Here is a 15,197-nt window from a genome sequence, read left to right on the forward strand (position 1 = left end):
TGCAAAATTAAAATTGCCAAATCAAGAAATAAATCACTGTGGCTTTTCAATTGCCTCAAAATATTTGGTGGGAAGAGAAATATTCGTATTGAGGTTTCAGAACTGTGACACAAAGAAAACTGGTTTCCAACAGAATAAAAGGAAAAAGGATTGGTTTGTTTGCTCCAGACTTTTTCAAGTCACAGTTTACCTGGAAATGGTGACAAGATTACACATCATTTGGCCTGCATGGTTGTTTTTAAAAAAAAAAAAAAAAAAAAAAAAAGTAAGCTGCCAAAATCAAAAATCAGTGATTTTACATTTTAAAAGTCTGAATTTTGTCTTTTTTTACATAAGAAGATGCAGCAACACTAGGCGCTTTCTGCCTTGTGGTAACGCAAGCCCTATATGGTGGGTGATGTGAGTTCTAGTTTGCCACAATCCCCACCATGCCACATTGCCTCACAAGTAATCCTCTGTCCTCATTACCACACAGGCCAAGCCCCTGGAGGCACCACGTTTGTGACTTCTTCACAAGAAGCTCTGGGCAGATAAGTAATCATGTTCAGTCCCCCTCGGCCTTCCTGGGTCCAGGAAAGCTCTCCCATTTCCCTGCCAAATGCCATCCCTATGCTGCCATAGCACCCGGGAAGCTCCCAGTACTTTCTCCTCACCCTGCGCCACCCTGCCCCCAATGTCACCAAAACCACAGCTCACCTGCTACTCTGTGCCACTGCGTTCTCTCTTCACAGGTGTTGCCGGCACCTCCCCATTGACGGTTTCAGCCCCACTAACAGACATCAGGCTTCTCCGTTCCTTCTGGTTTGACTTGTGCTCCACTTTTGTAACTCTAAACCTGAGGGGGGAACGGGGAGATGTGATGGGGTTTGCTTTTCTAATAAACAAGAATTGTGAAGAAAGCAAAAATCATCCACCCAGAGGATCTCAAATGAACTCAGCCAAAAGTTAGGACACAAATGAAAAACAACATATTCAAGAGGAGGAGCATGCATTCCTCTCCGGCACATTCCCCTGGCCCCTGCCCAACCTTCCAGCTGATCTCTACTCAACCACATCACAGACTAAGCCGGATATTTCACAGAGCATGCGAAAGGCATTTAAAAACTCAGGTATTGGCCAGGCACAGTGGCTTATGCCTGTAATCCCAGCAGCACTTTGGAAGGCTGAGGTGGGTGGATTGCTTGAGCCCAGGAGTTTGAGACCAGCCAGGGTGTATAGCAAAACTCTGTCTCTACGAAAGTTACAAAAATTAGCCGGGCATAGTAGTGTGCACCTGTAGTCCCAGCTACTCGGGAGGCTGAAGCAGGAGAATCATCTGAGCCCAGGAGGAGGGGGCTGCAGTGAGCAGAGATCACATCACTGCACTCCAGCCTGGGAAACAGAGCGAGGCCCTGTCTCCATAAGAAAAAAAAAAAACCTCAGGGACTCAAATATTAAACAGCCTCAGAGTTGTGGTTTCTAACAATGATCAGGTTTTGTTTGTTTTTGAGAAGGAGTTTCCCTCTTGTTGCCCAGACTGGAGTGCAGTGGTGCAATCTCGGCTCACTACAACCTCCAACTCCCGAGTTTAAGCGATTCTCTTGCCTTGCCTCTCAAGTAGCTGGGATTACAGGCTTATGCCACCATGACTGGCTAATTTTGTATTTTTAGAAGAGATGGGGTTTCACCTTGTTGGCCAGGCCAGTCTCAAACTCCTGACCTCAGGTGATCCACCTACCTCGGCCTCCCAAAGTTCTGGAATTACAGGCGTGAGCCACCACACCTGGCCTATGCCAGTTTTTTTTAACCACAGAAACCTGGTTAAATGCTCAACTGGTTTACAAATTAGACTGACATAACCAGAATGTTTACCAGAAGATGACGAACTTCTGAAAATATGCAACTGTCAGGCAGTCCTATCTCAACACACACACACACACACACACACACACACACACACACACACTCTCTCTCACACATATGCAGAAAATCAGAAGGGCCCTAGCAACACATTTTATCAGCGTTAGGGTTTGAGAGTTTGTCTTTAAAAAAAACACAATGGGTTAATTTTCATTACAGATTAAGGAAAGACTAAAGGAAGTTAAGGAAGAGATTTTCATCAAGAATTAAGAGTTAAATAAATGTATTCAGTTTAACTGTTTTTTCTAGTATATCATCACCAAATCCTAGAGCTTTTCATAACAGTTTCTTTCTAGTTCTGGTCTTAATTTTTCCCTTAAAAACTATCTGAAATAAATCCTCCTTCTGTGTCCAGAATAAGATCACCAATCCTGAGGAGAAGGCTCTGAAGAAGTGAAAGAACGAACAGGGAAATTGTAAACACAAATCTATTCTGTCAAACTCTAAGACTCTCTTAAGTAATACATGCTGAAAAACAGCCTGGAATCATTAAGTATCCAACATCCAATATCCAAGAAAGAGAGTTGGATTTGGGGCATTTTAAAAAGCCACATTTGGCCAGACCCGGTGGCTCACACCTGTAATCCCAACACTTTGGGAGGTCAAGATGGATGGATCACTTGAGGTCAGGAGTTCGAGACCAGCCTGGCCAAATTGGTGAAACCCCATCTCTCCTAAAAATACAAAAATTAGCCAGTCATGGTGGCGGGCACCTGCAGTCCCACCTATTCGGGAGGCTGAGGCACGACAATCGTTTGAGCCCGGGAGGCGGAGGTTGCAATGACCTGAGTTCACACCACTGCACTCCAGCTTGGGTGACAGAGTAAGACTCCATCTCAAAAAAAAAAAAAAAGAAAAAAAAAGAAAAAGCCGTGTTGAATCTGAGTTGAAAATTTCAGCAGATTTTTTTTTAAGACCAACAAAACATGCTTTGTCCAAACAAGCTACAGGTTCTCGCTGCTTTGCATTCATAAATTCCCATGACTCTGCTTGTTAATAAAATAGTGTGGTCATGAGTTGTGCTGTTTTGCTGTAAGTGGCAAACAGCCCGGCAATCTTCTCCGTGATGCTTGTGCAACACAATGATGAAACTCAACTGAATCAAAATAAAAATAATAACCGGCCAACATTTCTTGAGTGTGTAAGTACCCAAAGCCGGTTTAAGACCTTTATGTGCATCACCTCATTTAGTCTACACAGCAACTCTATAAGGTGAGTGTGACTGTCCTTCTCACTTTACAGAGGGGGAAACTGAGGCACAGAGCAACGTAACAGTTTGCAAGTAGTGGTGCCAGGACTCGAAGGAGAGTAGAAGCAACGAGTTCAGGCCACTCTTCCCAAGGGGTTGTCAGTAGACACAGAAGGATCATGTAAGTAATAGCACTGTCGACTCTTGCTCAGCGCTCACCCAGCCTCACTCCAGCATGTGTGTTCCTTACCAGTACTCCCCACTGTCTTTCCAAATGCAACATCGGCAATGCAGTTCCTGCATGGGACTCAGCATCCAACAGCAGAACTGCAAAAGCATCCCACTGCAAAGATGCTTCAGGTAAGGGCTGATGGATTCATCACTTGAACTGCAGGATCTCCACCTCACATATGGGTCACAAGTGAAAGGCACTAGGACCCGGAGAGCCAAGACACAGTGGAAAGCACCGCCCACTAAAAGCAAGCAGTCAAAGGAATTCACATGGAACTTACAAGACAGAGACTGGAGGGCTGTGGACCAGATCCACGGCTTCTCCCCTCCCTTGCACATGGCCCGATGATATTTCTCAGTTCCCTGAACGTTAGCTTGGCTGGGTGATCGAGTTCCAGCCAGTGAAGTGTGAGTCAAAATGATGTGAGCCACTCTCAGGCCTAGTAGCTCTTTCAAAATCCCTCGTGAACAACCTTCCACGGACCTGCTCCTCTGGCTGGCAAACCCGGCAGAGCCACAAACGAAGGGGGCCTGGAACCCTGGACAAGTACTTGAAGAGCCACCCGTTGATATCTCACTACCTGCCCTGGATTCCATAAGTGATATATAAATGTCTATTCTGTATACAGTTGAAAATCTGGGCTTTATCTGTTAGAGCAGGTAGGTATTTATCTTAATACATTTCCCATCTGATCTAGCAACAGCCGCCTTTTAGGATTCTTCTGTTGTTGGAAAAATCTAGGACTCACACCAGAAAACATCTAAAAAGCCCAGGGATATAACCTGAGCCAGGCACGGAGAACATATTCTACATCTGACAGGTAAGCACAAGTCCACACACCAGAGCACACATGTCACACATAAACCAAAAGCATCCGAAGAGATCTTACCTGCCAACAGAAAGGACCGTGACCTCGCCTTGGCGCCGTGGTCTGCTCTCTCTGGACTTGTTGGTGGGCTTTATAAAGTGCCACCGCTTGTGCCTACACCGATGACACACGTCCCTCTCGACAACACCGCCCACCGTGTGCAGATGATGGCCACAGACGTGCTTTCCCGGGGTCCCCCCTGGTGACAAAGGCCCAGGACTCACGGGTGGGCTCCCTGGTGTGCTGGGGGTCACGGGGCTAAGGTGGGGAGGAAAATAAAAAGTGCAACTGGTTACTTAAAGGAAATACCAGTGAAGGCCATCTCTCTCCCTGTGATAACAGAAGCAGTTTAAGTTGAAAGAAAAAACAAAGCATCTTCCAATTGTACAAATGGACTTTGTGAACGGGCCTCAGACAGCAGGTACTCAGCTCTCATGACCGTGCGATGACAGCTTATCTTAAGCAATAATAATATGATTCATGGCCAGGCGTAACAGCTCATGCCTATAATCCCAGCATTCTGGGAGGCCACGGTGGGAGGATTGCTTGAGGCCAGCCTGAGCAACATGGAGAGAGCCTGTCTCTGAAATAAAATAAAAAAATTAGCCAGGCATGATGACACATGCCTATAGTCCCAGCTACTCGGGAGGCTGTGGCGGGAGGACCGCTTGAGCCCAGGAGCTCAAGGTTGCAGTAGCTATGATTGTACCCCTGAACTCCAGCCTCGATGACAGAGTGTGACCCTGTCTTTAGAAGAAAAAAAGAATGTGATTTATCACTTCTAGAATGGAATTTATTAGCTGGGAATAAACCACTGCTTCTAACAGTGATACACTGGCTTTAAAGTATTAGGTTTCTTTCTAAAACACTGATCTTTTTTCTCATGCAATTATCCTAATTTCTCACATACCAGAGTGTCTGCCCATCACTCTACACAAAGAGATTCCCTAAGTATCTATGCCCTGGAAAAGGGAAGAACTCAATTCCATCAAATTATCAGATAACTTAGAGAAAAGATTTCATCAAATCTCCATTATATCAAAGAAGGAAAGCCTTTAGGCAAAGATATCAAAAGTGATGTCCAAAACAGATGTTGATGGTGTTGATAACAGTCATAATGTAATAGCTAACAGTATTCTAAGCATTTTATATGTATATATTAATGGAATTAATCCTTATAAAATCTTATGATGTAAGTATTATTAATTTCTTCATTTTAACAATGAGGATATTGAGGCAGGGAGAAGTGAAGTAACTGGCCTCACACTTGCAACAAGATCACACTTGCAAATAAGTGCTGGATCTGAGATTCAAACCTAGAACGCTGAATTCCAGAAACCATGCAATTAATCACCTTGCTATACACTATAGTGCTTCAGAAACAGCAGAGACCACTTTGATAATCTGGAATAAATTTGGCTAGACCATCTGAAATATAAAAAGCAGAAATATATAGGCCAGATACGAGCTGTTTTCAAAAGGCATGTGTGAAGGCTCTGGCCCGGCAGAAAAGGAGGAGTTCGAACCTAGCAGAGCTGAACTGAGCAGGAATCAGCCCTCCGGCACAGGTGGGAGGAGTGGGGATGGCATGACACCCACAGCCTGACACCTGGACCGTGGCAAGAGCCCCAGAGACGCACAGGAGGCTGTGACGGCAGAAACCAGGCTTTTCGTTGATGCAAACTGGCCACCTGCACACTTGAAAAAAAGAAGTAGAGCCTACAGTTGAGGAGACCGCCTCAAACATGACTAACAGACAAAAGTCTTCTGGTGCTCTTTAGGGATGCCTTCCTAATTGTTAAAATAAAAACACACAGCCGTACCTTCCTGGAAAATAATGTCAACTTAGCACCACATATCAGAAAGCTGAATGCAACAGTTTAACAACATTCACTCAACAAGCATTTCTCAAGTACCAGCTGTGTACAAAACCCACTGATGGGCACTACAGGATGCCCAGAGATGATTAAGACAAAGACACCATGAGCTAAGATGGTCAGAACACCAATTGTCTGTGGCCAGGACTGGAATGTGGGAGCAATCAGAGCTCTTCTGTCTCTATGACTCTACGTCTCTCCTAAACTCAACTCCTTGCATTCTGAGTTACCTTTCCAAAACACACATCCTACGTAGCCAGTTTGACAAACACCTCTTAAACATCTAAGGGGTGCTGAGTGCACAACCCACATAGGAAGCGAAGAAAGATCCAACCCCTTTGCCATGTCACTTGGCCTGGCCACCCTGGACCGAACCCTTCATAGGCTGAGTCCCAGGCTATCATGATGTGGTGACTTTTCTTCTGGCCCTTCTTATTCCTACAGCCAACCCTGACTCTCGTCTCCACCTCCTGCACACCTGGTTCAGATGGCACCCCTTCCATGAACCTTCCTGAACTCCCAGTGGCCCCCCAGGGTCCCCTAGAGCCTTCAGTCTCCACCAGTCCTACAGCACTTGCAGGATCTCCACCACGAGGCCTCACACACACGTCTCCACTCCCTACTGACTGTGTTCCTCCATGGCAAGGGTCTGTGGATGTCCAGCTCCAGAGCAGCACCCAGCACACAGCAGGCATCCAATAAATGCTCCTTGTTGAAGAAATAATACTTATATGGAAATACAGTTCTCTGTAATTAATTATGAAGGAATATGCTGCTCAACAACCATAACCTAAAACAGTAATACAAAAAACAGAACATAGCAGGTAGCTCCAAACCAGCTTGTTCATTTAATCATCATTGTTCACGGAGGTCTTTCAATGCTTAAGGTATGCTATATTCCTTATAACAACCCTATAAAGCTGGTACTGTGGTGATCTCCATTTTATAGACGATGGAACTTAAACTCAGGGTGGTCAGTTAACTTCCTCAAGAATAGACAGTTAATATTGTGGTGCAGGCAGGACTCAATCACATCTCCCAATTCCAAGGCTATGTTTTTGCCCTTAACCTCTATGCCTTACTTCTTCCCATCACTATTCTCTAACACAACAGTTCTCAACCAGGAGTGATCATCTCCGCTACAGGAAATTGACAATATGTGGAGATATTATGGGTTGTCACACCTTGGGAGGGTGGGGGCAGGGGGTGCTCTGGCATCTTGTGAGTGGAGGCCAGGGATGCTGTCAAACATCCTACAATACACGGGACGGTTCTGCACAGCAAAGAACTAGCTGGCTCAAAATAACTATAGTGCCAAAGTTGGGAAACCTGCTCTAGCAGAAGAGCATTTCAGAAGGCGCCATATCTGAGCAAATAACTGAAAAGATGTTGCACTAAGGAGGAGGGGAGGAGCACTCACCTTTCAGGATCATACAGGCTGTTATCCGCTACCATCGCCTTTAAGACATCAGCATTCGCTAAGGAATAAAAATAAAATTAAAGAATTAAAATAGAACGAATAAGATGAGTAATCACATCAGAAAAGCTGTTGAAAACACATCTAATTCCATTCTTTCAATTCATAGATGAGGTCCTGGGGGCCTAGAGAAGGGAGGGTCTCCCCCAACATAACTGCATAACATGGCACCATCTGTCAATAACTTTCACCCAGCAGGAACTTAGTAAGAGTGACAGAGAATCTACGGCAAGGAGAGCAGATCTACTATAAGGCATTGCTTCCTACACATCAATAGCAATATAAAGTAGACACTACCCCCCCACCCCACGCCAACTCCAACAAACTGAAGGACCATTTATATGCCGCAGCTCTATTGCAGTTAACTCATTTTGATAAATATGCTTTGAAAAATATTGATAGTGAAATGTATTTCATAAGTGACCTGTAGTCTAATAACTTGTATGTGCCAAAATAATTAGCTCTAAACTCTGCATCCTCCTGCAGCATCAATTCTATCCCACATCGAATCACGGATGAGAGAAGGTTAATTTTCCAGATGAGCTTCAGGATCATATAAGCCCTTGACTGGCCAGATATCTTAAAATTTCAAGTATTGATCACAACATATAAGTTATGTAATATATGCTAACTTAAATTAGACTTCTAAAAAAATCTACATTTGTAGGTGGGAGGCTAGGCTGTCAACAAAAGCAAAAAAAAAAAAAAAAAAAAACCTAATCTAAGTTTCTTAGTTTCTTGAGTCCCCCAACCCACACCCACATCCACACGCCATGTGTTTTCTGCCTCCTGTAGAGTGGTCATGCTCTCCAGGATAAAAGACTGAAGTGAATGTTCAAGATTCCCTTGGCTATTTAATTGGCAAGGCCAAATGTTATTACTGGCTCATAACCTTTTCAATTGATTTCTGAAGCACTGTTCTCATGACTAACCACAAGTCTCTAAGAGAGCAAAGAACAAATAAAAATCACTATTCACCACATAAGCCAACACCAACCTTTAACATTTAACATTCAAATGCCTTTTCTAGAGGAGGAATATTAATTCTAGTTCCAACTGCTGCTGTAAGTGTTAACAGTTAAGGGCTTACAATGCGGGGTTTCTCAACCTGGCTTTAGTTATTGCCCCACCCAAGAGCTTTGTTCAACTATTTTTCCCTAATGACTCTCTCATTAAAGTACAGTATGGCAGATACATTTCATATTTGGTTATGTACTATACACATCTGTGCTTTACATATAAGAGAGTGAGGTATTTGTTTGTTTGTTTGGCCTCGATCCAATTTTTAACTTTTTAGGGGACACATCGCCCCATTGCAACCCTTGAGAACACACGGGTTTTTGCTTTTTTATTTTGAGAAGTATTAATATGACATTTAATCTTTTGCCAAAAGAAATTCTTTACCCTTCACAACTATCTGTGAGGATGTCCAAATGCATTTCCAAACACAAATTTTGATCTAAATAAGACCTCCTGTCATTACAAAAACATTATGAAAATGGATCCATAGTAATTTCTCCTGCACAATAAAGAAGACAGTTGCCTCTGTAAAACACATTTAAGTATAATCCAGTAATGTCAGTTAATTTCCTGTTTGACTAATAAATGAGGATTCAAAAAAAACGTTGTTTCAGATACTAGGTTTGGATATACAATCCCATATACAATTTTGTATTTTATTGTATACAAAATACAGTTGTCCTCAGTATCCATGCAGGAATGTTCCCCAGATCCGTGCAGATATCAAAATCCACAGATGCTCAGGTTCCTGATATAAAACATATCTACTCCACCCCCGTACACTTTAAATCATCTTTAGGTTACTTATAGTACCTAATACAGTGGAAATCCTACGTAAATAGTTGTTATGCTGTTTTATTTGGGAAATAATGGCAAGAAAAAAGTCTGCACATGTCCAGAAAGATGCAACCATCCATTTTTTTTTCCTAATTTTTTTTTATCCTTGATTGGTTAAACCTATAGGTGCAGATCTCATGGATATGGAGGACTGATTATATAAAGTAATTTGCTGTCCATACTTACTCTGCCAACATTTATCAAACTTCAAAACTACAAACATAAAAAAGAGGGAAAACACCACCAAAAGGTGTTAAAACGGGGACAGCACTAACAGCATATACAAAGAGTGAGCTTTTTAAAATCAAACGTTTAAATCACTGCCTGAGAAAATCAATCACCTGTAAAATGATGACTACCTAAAAAATGAAACATCAAATTACAAACTAATTCCAGGAAGATATGCTATATTAAAATCATTATTAAAGCTTGCTTCCTATAGACGTGTTTCTCAGTTATTCATGAATTCCTGTAACTCATCTTTCTCTCCCAGGAATAATTAGTAAACATTCCTTTGGTTTGCTAAGGGAGTCTCTAGGACTCACCCTGTGGCATGGGAGACATACACGCGCACACACGCACATGCATGCGTGTACAGGTACATACCCGCGTGTACACACACGCATCCCTGTCTCTGAGCTAACCTCCAGCGAGTCAGCTTCAGTCATCTGTCTCTTGGGAACATTTTTGGTTTCCAGTGACAGGAAGGCTTTCTCATATAACACCACCGTTAGGACTGAAACGCATGCCTTAATGTGGTTGTGAAGTTACCATAAAAGAGCAATGGTCTGAGTTCTGTTGAAGGTGTATCTCCTCCTTGCATATTACTCACGGCTCCACTAAGCCATAGGCGGCTTTCTCCACACTTGCCAGCATTTTATCAACTACGCTTCCCTGCATAGCCTTTCCCAAAATGGGAGGAGCTAGGCGCAGGGCAAGGAAACTCCCCAAGAAAAGGGAAGGGCGGTGTTTTCCAGAAAAGACCTCTTTTTCTCCCCGAATCCCTGCTTGATAATATGCATGGAACAGCCAAAATCAGGCAAGAAAAATGTCTGGTTGTCTCTGCCATCACTATTCTCTTCAAAGTTTTCCTCACACCTAAGGCAAATTTCTCAAGCAAAAACTAACATTGCCATCACCAAAATGTAAGGGCCGGCACGTGCCAGTCGCTGCCTGAAAGCTTTATAGATCTTACATGTTGGACGCTTCTGACGCCCTTAACAGTAGGTAGAATTATCACCCCCATTGTACAAGTATACAGACTGAGACCTAAAGATCGTAACTGACTGGCCGGAGTCACACAGCTAGAGAGTGACGGGCTTGGACACAAACCCTGCTCTGACTGACTCCAGGGTGGGTGTGTTTAACCCTGACACCCTCCATCCTACCCTTCAATGTCCAAGTCCCCACCCAAAGGGACACAGGTTGAATAATGGTTCACGGCATGTTTGCATAAACAGAGGAAGTTTCAGAACCCACTCCGTACTCACAGTCATTTATAAAGAAATCTTTTCTGCCAAAATATAAATGGAGCCTGAAGGCAAAAACTTCACAAAGGCATCTCTTGCCTAGGGATCAGAAGTACTAATCAGAAGCACTTGAGGAATATCTGTAGGACTCCCTGCAATTTTTACTAAGCAGCCAGTGTAAGGGCCTAGCAGAGAAACTCAGCTACAGACTCCCAGACACTTTCCAAACATCCATACAATGCAAGAAAACTCCAGCGACTACCCAGACATGATTCAGTTCGGCTCTATTTAGAAAGATGAATTAAAAGCTAGCACGGCGGTACATCCAACCCTTTGGATTAGGAAAACAGTCAGTGTGCAGGTGTGGCATAATATGCAATAGATCTGGTCATTGTCCTGGGTTCCTGTCACAGAGTTCCTAAAGGCCTTGGAATTTCCTGAGAGGAGAGTCTTTTGTTATTCATAATGGGCATCTTTTGATCACACCTGAGTTTATACTAATGTGGTGACTCGGGGTGGGGCCCCTAGACAGTCTCAGGGTGGGGCCAGTCATCATTAAGACCAAGTGATTAGAGGGTTGGAACTTTCAGCCCTACCCAGGGACCTCGGGAAAGTCAGAGCAGGGGAGGACAGCGCAGGGTTCTGGGACTGGAAATTAAACTCGACAAAAAAACTTTTTTTTTGGTTTGTTTTTTGTTTTTGAGATGGAGTCTCCCTCTGTCACCCAGGCTGGAGTACAGTGGCACATCTCAGCTCACTGCAACCTCCGTCTCCCAGGTTCACAACTTTCTCCTGCCTCAGCCTCCCAAGTAGCTGGGACTACAGGTACCCGCCACCACACCTGGCTAATATTTTTGTATTTTTAGTAGAGACGAGGTGTCACCATGTTAGCCAGGATGGTCTCGATTTCCTGACCTCTTGATCCACCCACCTTGGCCTTCCAAAGTGCTGGGATTACAGGTGTGAGCCACCGCGCCCGGCCAACAAAAAAACTCTTGACCAACAAGATTTGATAGCTTCCAGGTGGCTGAACAGGTGCAGGTGCCGGGAGGGTGGCGCACCCAGAGACAGCAGGGAAGCTTTGTATCCCACCCCCAATACTATGCATCTCTTCTATTTTGTTGTTCACGAGTTGCATCCTCTGTAACAAGCCAGTACATGTAATAAAGTGTTTCCCTGAGTTCTGTAACCCATTCTAGGAAAATATTGAACCACAGGAGGGGACTGTGGATCTCTCATCCCAGCCATTTACAGACTATAGGTCAGAAGCACTTGTTCATGAGTTGCATCCTCTGTAACAAGCCAGTACATGTAATAAAGTGTTTCCCTGAGTTCTGTAACCCATTCTAGGAAAATATCGAACCGGAGGAGGGGACTGTGGATCTCTCATCCCAGCCATTTACAGACTATAGGTCAGAAGTACCAGAGCCCGGCTTCCAACCGGCATCCCAAGTAGGGGAAGTCTTTTGGGATCTAATGCTAACTCCAGGTAGACAGAGTCAGAACTGTATTAAATTGCAGGCTTCCGAGATTTGGAGAACTGCAAAGTATGGAAAAAACCCGCACATCTGTGTCAGAAGTGTTGTGTGAGGATGGAGACAAACAAATAAAGTGTGTTTGCCCAGCAGGTCAGCTGATAATCCATCCTTCAAGAGATATTTATCTAAACTAAAATTGATTTCCATCATTAAAGACATAATGTGTTTAAACCATAAACAAGAACGTTACCATGAGTACAGGTCAAGTATCACCCCATTTGCCAAACTTAAAATGTGAAGCAGAAACCATTCATATATCACGATTGCAAATGTTTACAGATGCATGACATCTAGGAAAAGAAAACCTAAACACATGCGGGAAAAGGGTAACAGACAGATTGTGCTTAATTTTGTTCCTTTCTTAATGTAAAGGAAAAGTTATGGTATGCTTATCACTTTTAAAACTAGAAAGTGAAATTAATATTAATTCCAATTTATCAAAGACAGAAAACGTCAACAGGGAAGTCCAAACTGGTGCTAAGTTCAAAGTTATGTTAATCATTGAGAAAAAAATACTTTAAAAATGCATTTGGTCCACAAAATAGAGGATTTCAGTCTCAAAGCCAAACTCAAACATGCTAGGTTATAAACTGGTAAGAGATCAAGGCTGCATCTTATCACCAGGCTGTGGTTTCGGTGCAGGCTGGAAGCTGAAGAGGCCACAGCTGGAGAGGGGCATGCAGCAACATTAGCTATTACTTGGGAGTCCAGGAAGGGAACCAAGGGCTGCACAAAGGATTGGAGTCACCAGCTGTCCTCACAAGCCCCTGGAGAAACCGCAGGTACACAGATGAAGGCGTGGACAGGAGAAGAGGGGACCTGGGGTTGAGAATAAGATAGAAAGCAAAGAGAACTGGGGAGCAGAGGAGAGAGGAGAAGAATGGCACCTCAGGTATTGACTGCTGAGTGGTACCTACTGGTACGAAGCACAGTAAAAACACAAAGGCTACTTTCCAAAAGGCAAACAACATCATTTAAAAAGAAAGACAAAACAGCCCTATTTGCACATTAGTGTGGGAAGTGAGGACATTATATAATATGCCTCCTCCAAGGACCCCAAACACGTTCTCTGCTGTAATTAAGAGAAGTGCCTACTGCCAGCACCATCCTGCCATACCTGCTTATGTGACTTTGAACAAGTGTCTTATCCTCTGGGTCTCTGTTTCCTAATCTACAAAATAGGGTGATTAAAGGGCCTATGTCATCTGGTACTTTTATTTTTATTTATCTATTTATTTATTTATTTATTTATTTATTTTGGAGACAGAGTCTCACTCTGTCGCCCAGGCTGGAGTGTGGTGACTGTGCCATCTTGGCTCACTGCAGCCTCTGCCTCCTGGGTTCAAGTGATTCTCCTGCCTCAGTCTCCCAAGTAGCTGGGATTACAGATATGCACCACCATGCCCAGCTAATTTTTACACTTTTAGTAGAGATGGGGTTTCACCATGTTGGCCAGGCTGGTCTCAAACTCCTGACCTTAAGCGATCCTCCCACCTCAGCCTCCCAAAGTGCTGGGATTACAGGCATGAGCCACTATGCCCAGCCGGTACTTTTAAGAATTTATTGAGTTAATGCTTAAGATTTCTACAAACTAACCCAGCTATATACTGTCTCTCTTTGAAAGGAGTTAAGTTTTCCATCCCTCTTTCATGCCACCTGGACAGAGGTACTACAGTAACTGGTTAAAATAACAGACTATGGAATCAGAACACCTCAATTCCAATCCCAGCTCCGCCACTTTCCAGTGGTGCAACATTGGCAACTTAGTTAAGTACGGTGGGCTTCAGTTTGTAACATGGGAAGAAAATGTCAAGATCCTGGAGTCCCTGGAAAGCCCACAGAACAGGCCCAGCATACAGCAAACCCTCAGGAGTACTATGACGTCGATACATGAGAACTTCAGCCCTTGGCAAGGTTCTCACAGTTTACTTATTTCGACTGATTCAACTGTCAGTAACCCATTTCATGCATCATCACAAATTTGGCAACTGCTCCAGCTTTCAGAAGCCCAGGTCCCAAAGGCCTGCAAGCTCTCCACAGCCAAGAAAGGCAGTTTGGAATGTGAAAGGCACAGGGGCAGTGAGGGAGTCATCCACGCCTTACGCTGCACACTTCCAGAATGGGTACATTTTCCTATGCCAAGGACATATTCATGCATTGCTTGGGCAAATTAAAAAGCACTTTTTTTCATGTAAAAGAAACATCCATGATTGAGTACTCAACAACAGTATCACCAACTATTATGCCCTGAAGGAAGGTCTCTGGAAGACAGAGATCAAAATCCAAGTATTCTGGTCTGTTTTGTTATTTTAAACATCATCTGAATAAGTTTGGTTGTCTGATTTTATAGACTGTAGAAATTGACAACTGCACGTTAGAAGAGAGGAGGGACAATACTGTGTGGTTGAAAAGAATGCTGAATTTGAAACCAGACAGACAGAGCTGGGCTGCTCACTAACCATGTAAGTTTAACTACTTGGAACCTTCTTTCTTCATCTGTAAAATGGGTATAATTGAACCAACTTTATAAGCATGGTTTGAGGATTAAATGAGATTACGTATATAAAGCACTCAGATCTATGCCAAAAGCATAAAGCACATTCTGAAAACAGCAATGAAAATTATGCTCAACCATACGAAACTGCTGTTTCTCTAAGTCAAAAACAGTTGAAGAGAGTCAAACTGACAGACAGGCTGGGCAGGCAGATGCTCTTGTGGAGTAGTGAGGATCTGGGAGTGTGGGGTGCCCGGGGCAGGGCCTGAGGGCAGGGGAGCAGGTATTTACTGATGA

The 15,197-nt window shown here is 43.6% G+C and overlaps 1 protein-coding gene across 1 annotated transcript in view; it reads right to left on the minus strand.

Moving 5' to 3' along the window:
• The window catches only part of RELL1 (RELT-like 1), a 74,582-nt gene that overhangs the window by 37,257 nt on the left and 22,128 nt on the right, over positions 1-15,197 (minus strand). Inside the window, exons 4-6 of the mRNA XM_011983512.1 lie at positions 7,486-7,543; positions 4,210-4,446; positions 697-835 (exon numbers count right to left, since the gene is read on the minus strand). Of these exons, the coding sequence (XP_011838902.1) occupies positions 700-835; positions 4,210-4,446; positions 7,486-7,543 (431 nt within the window). The 3' untranslated portion in view covers positions 697-699. The remainder of the gene's footprint in view (positions 1-696; positions 836-4,209; positions 4,447-7,485; positions 7,544-15,197) is intronic.

Source organism: Mandrillus leucophaeus, unplaced genomic scaffold (genome assembly GCF_000951045.1).
Source record: "Mandrillus leucophaeus isolate KB7577 unplaced genomic scaffold, Mleu.le_1.0 Scaffold251, whole genome shotgun sequence".
Taxonomy (NCBI): domain Eukaryota; kingdom Metazoa; phylum Chordata; class Mammalia; order Primates; family Cercopithecidae; genus Mandrillus; species Mandrillus leucophaeus.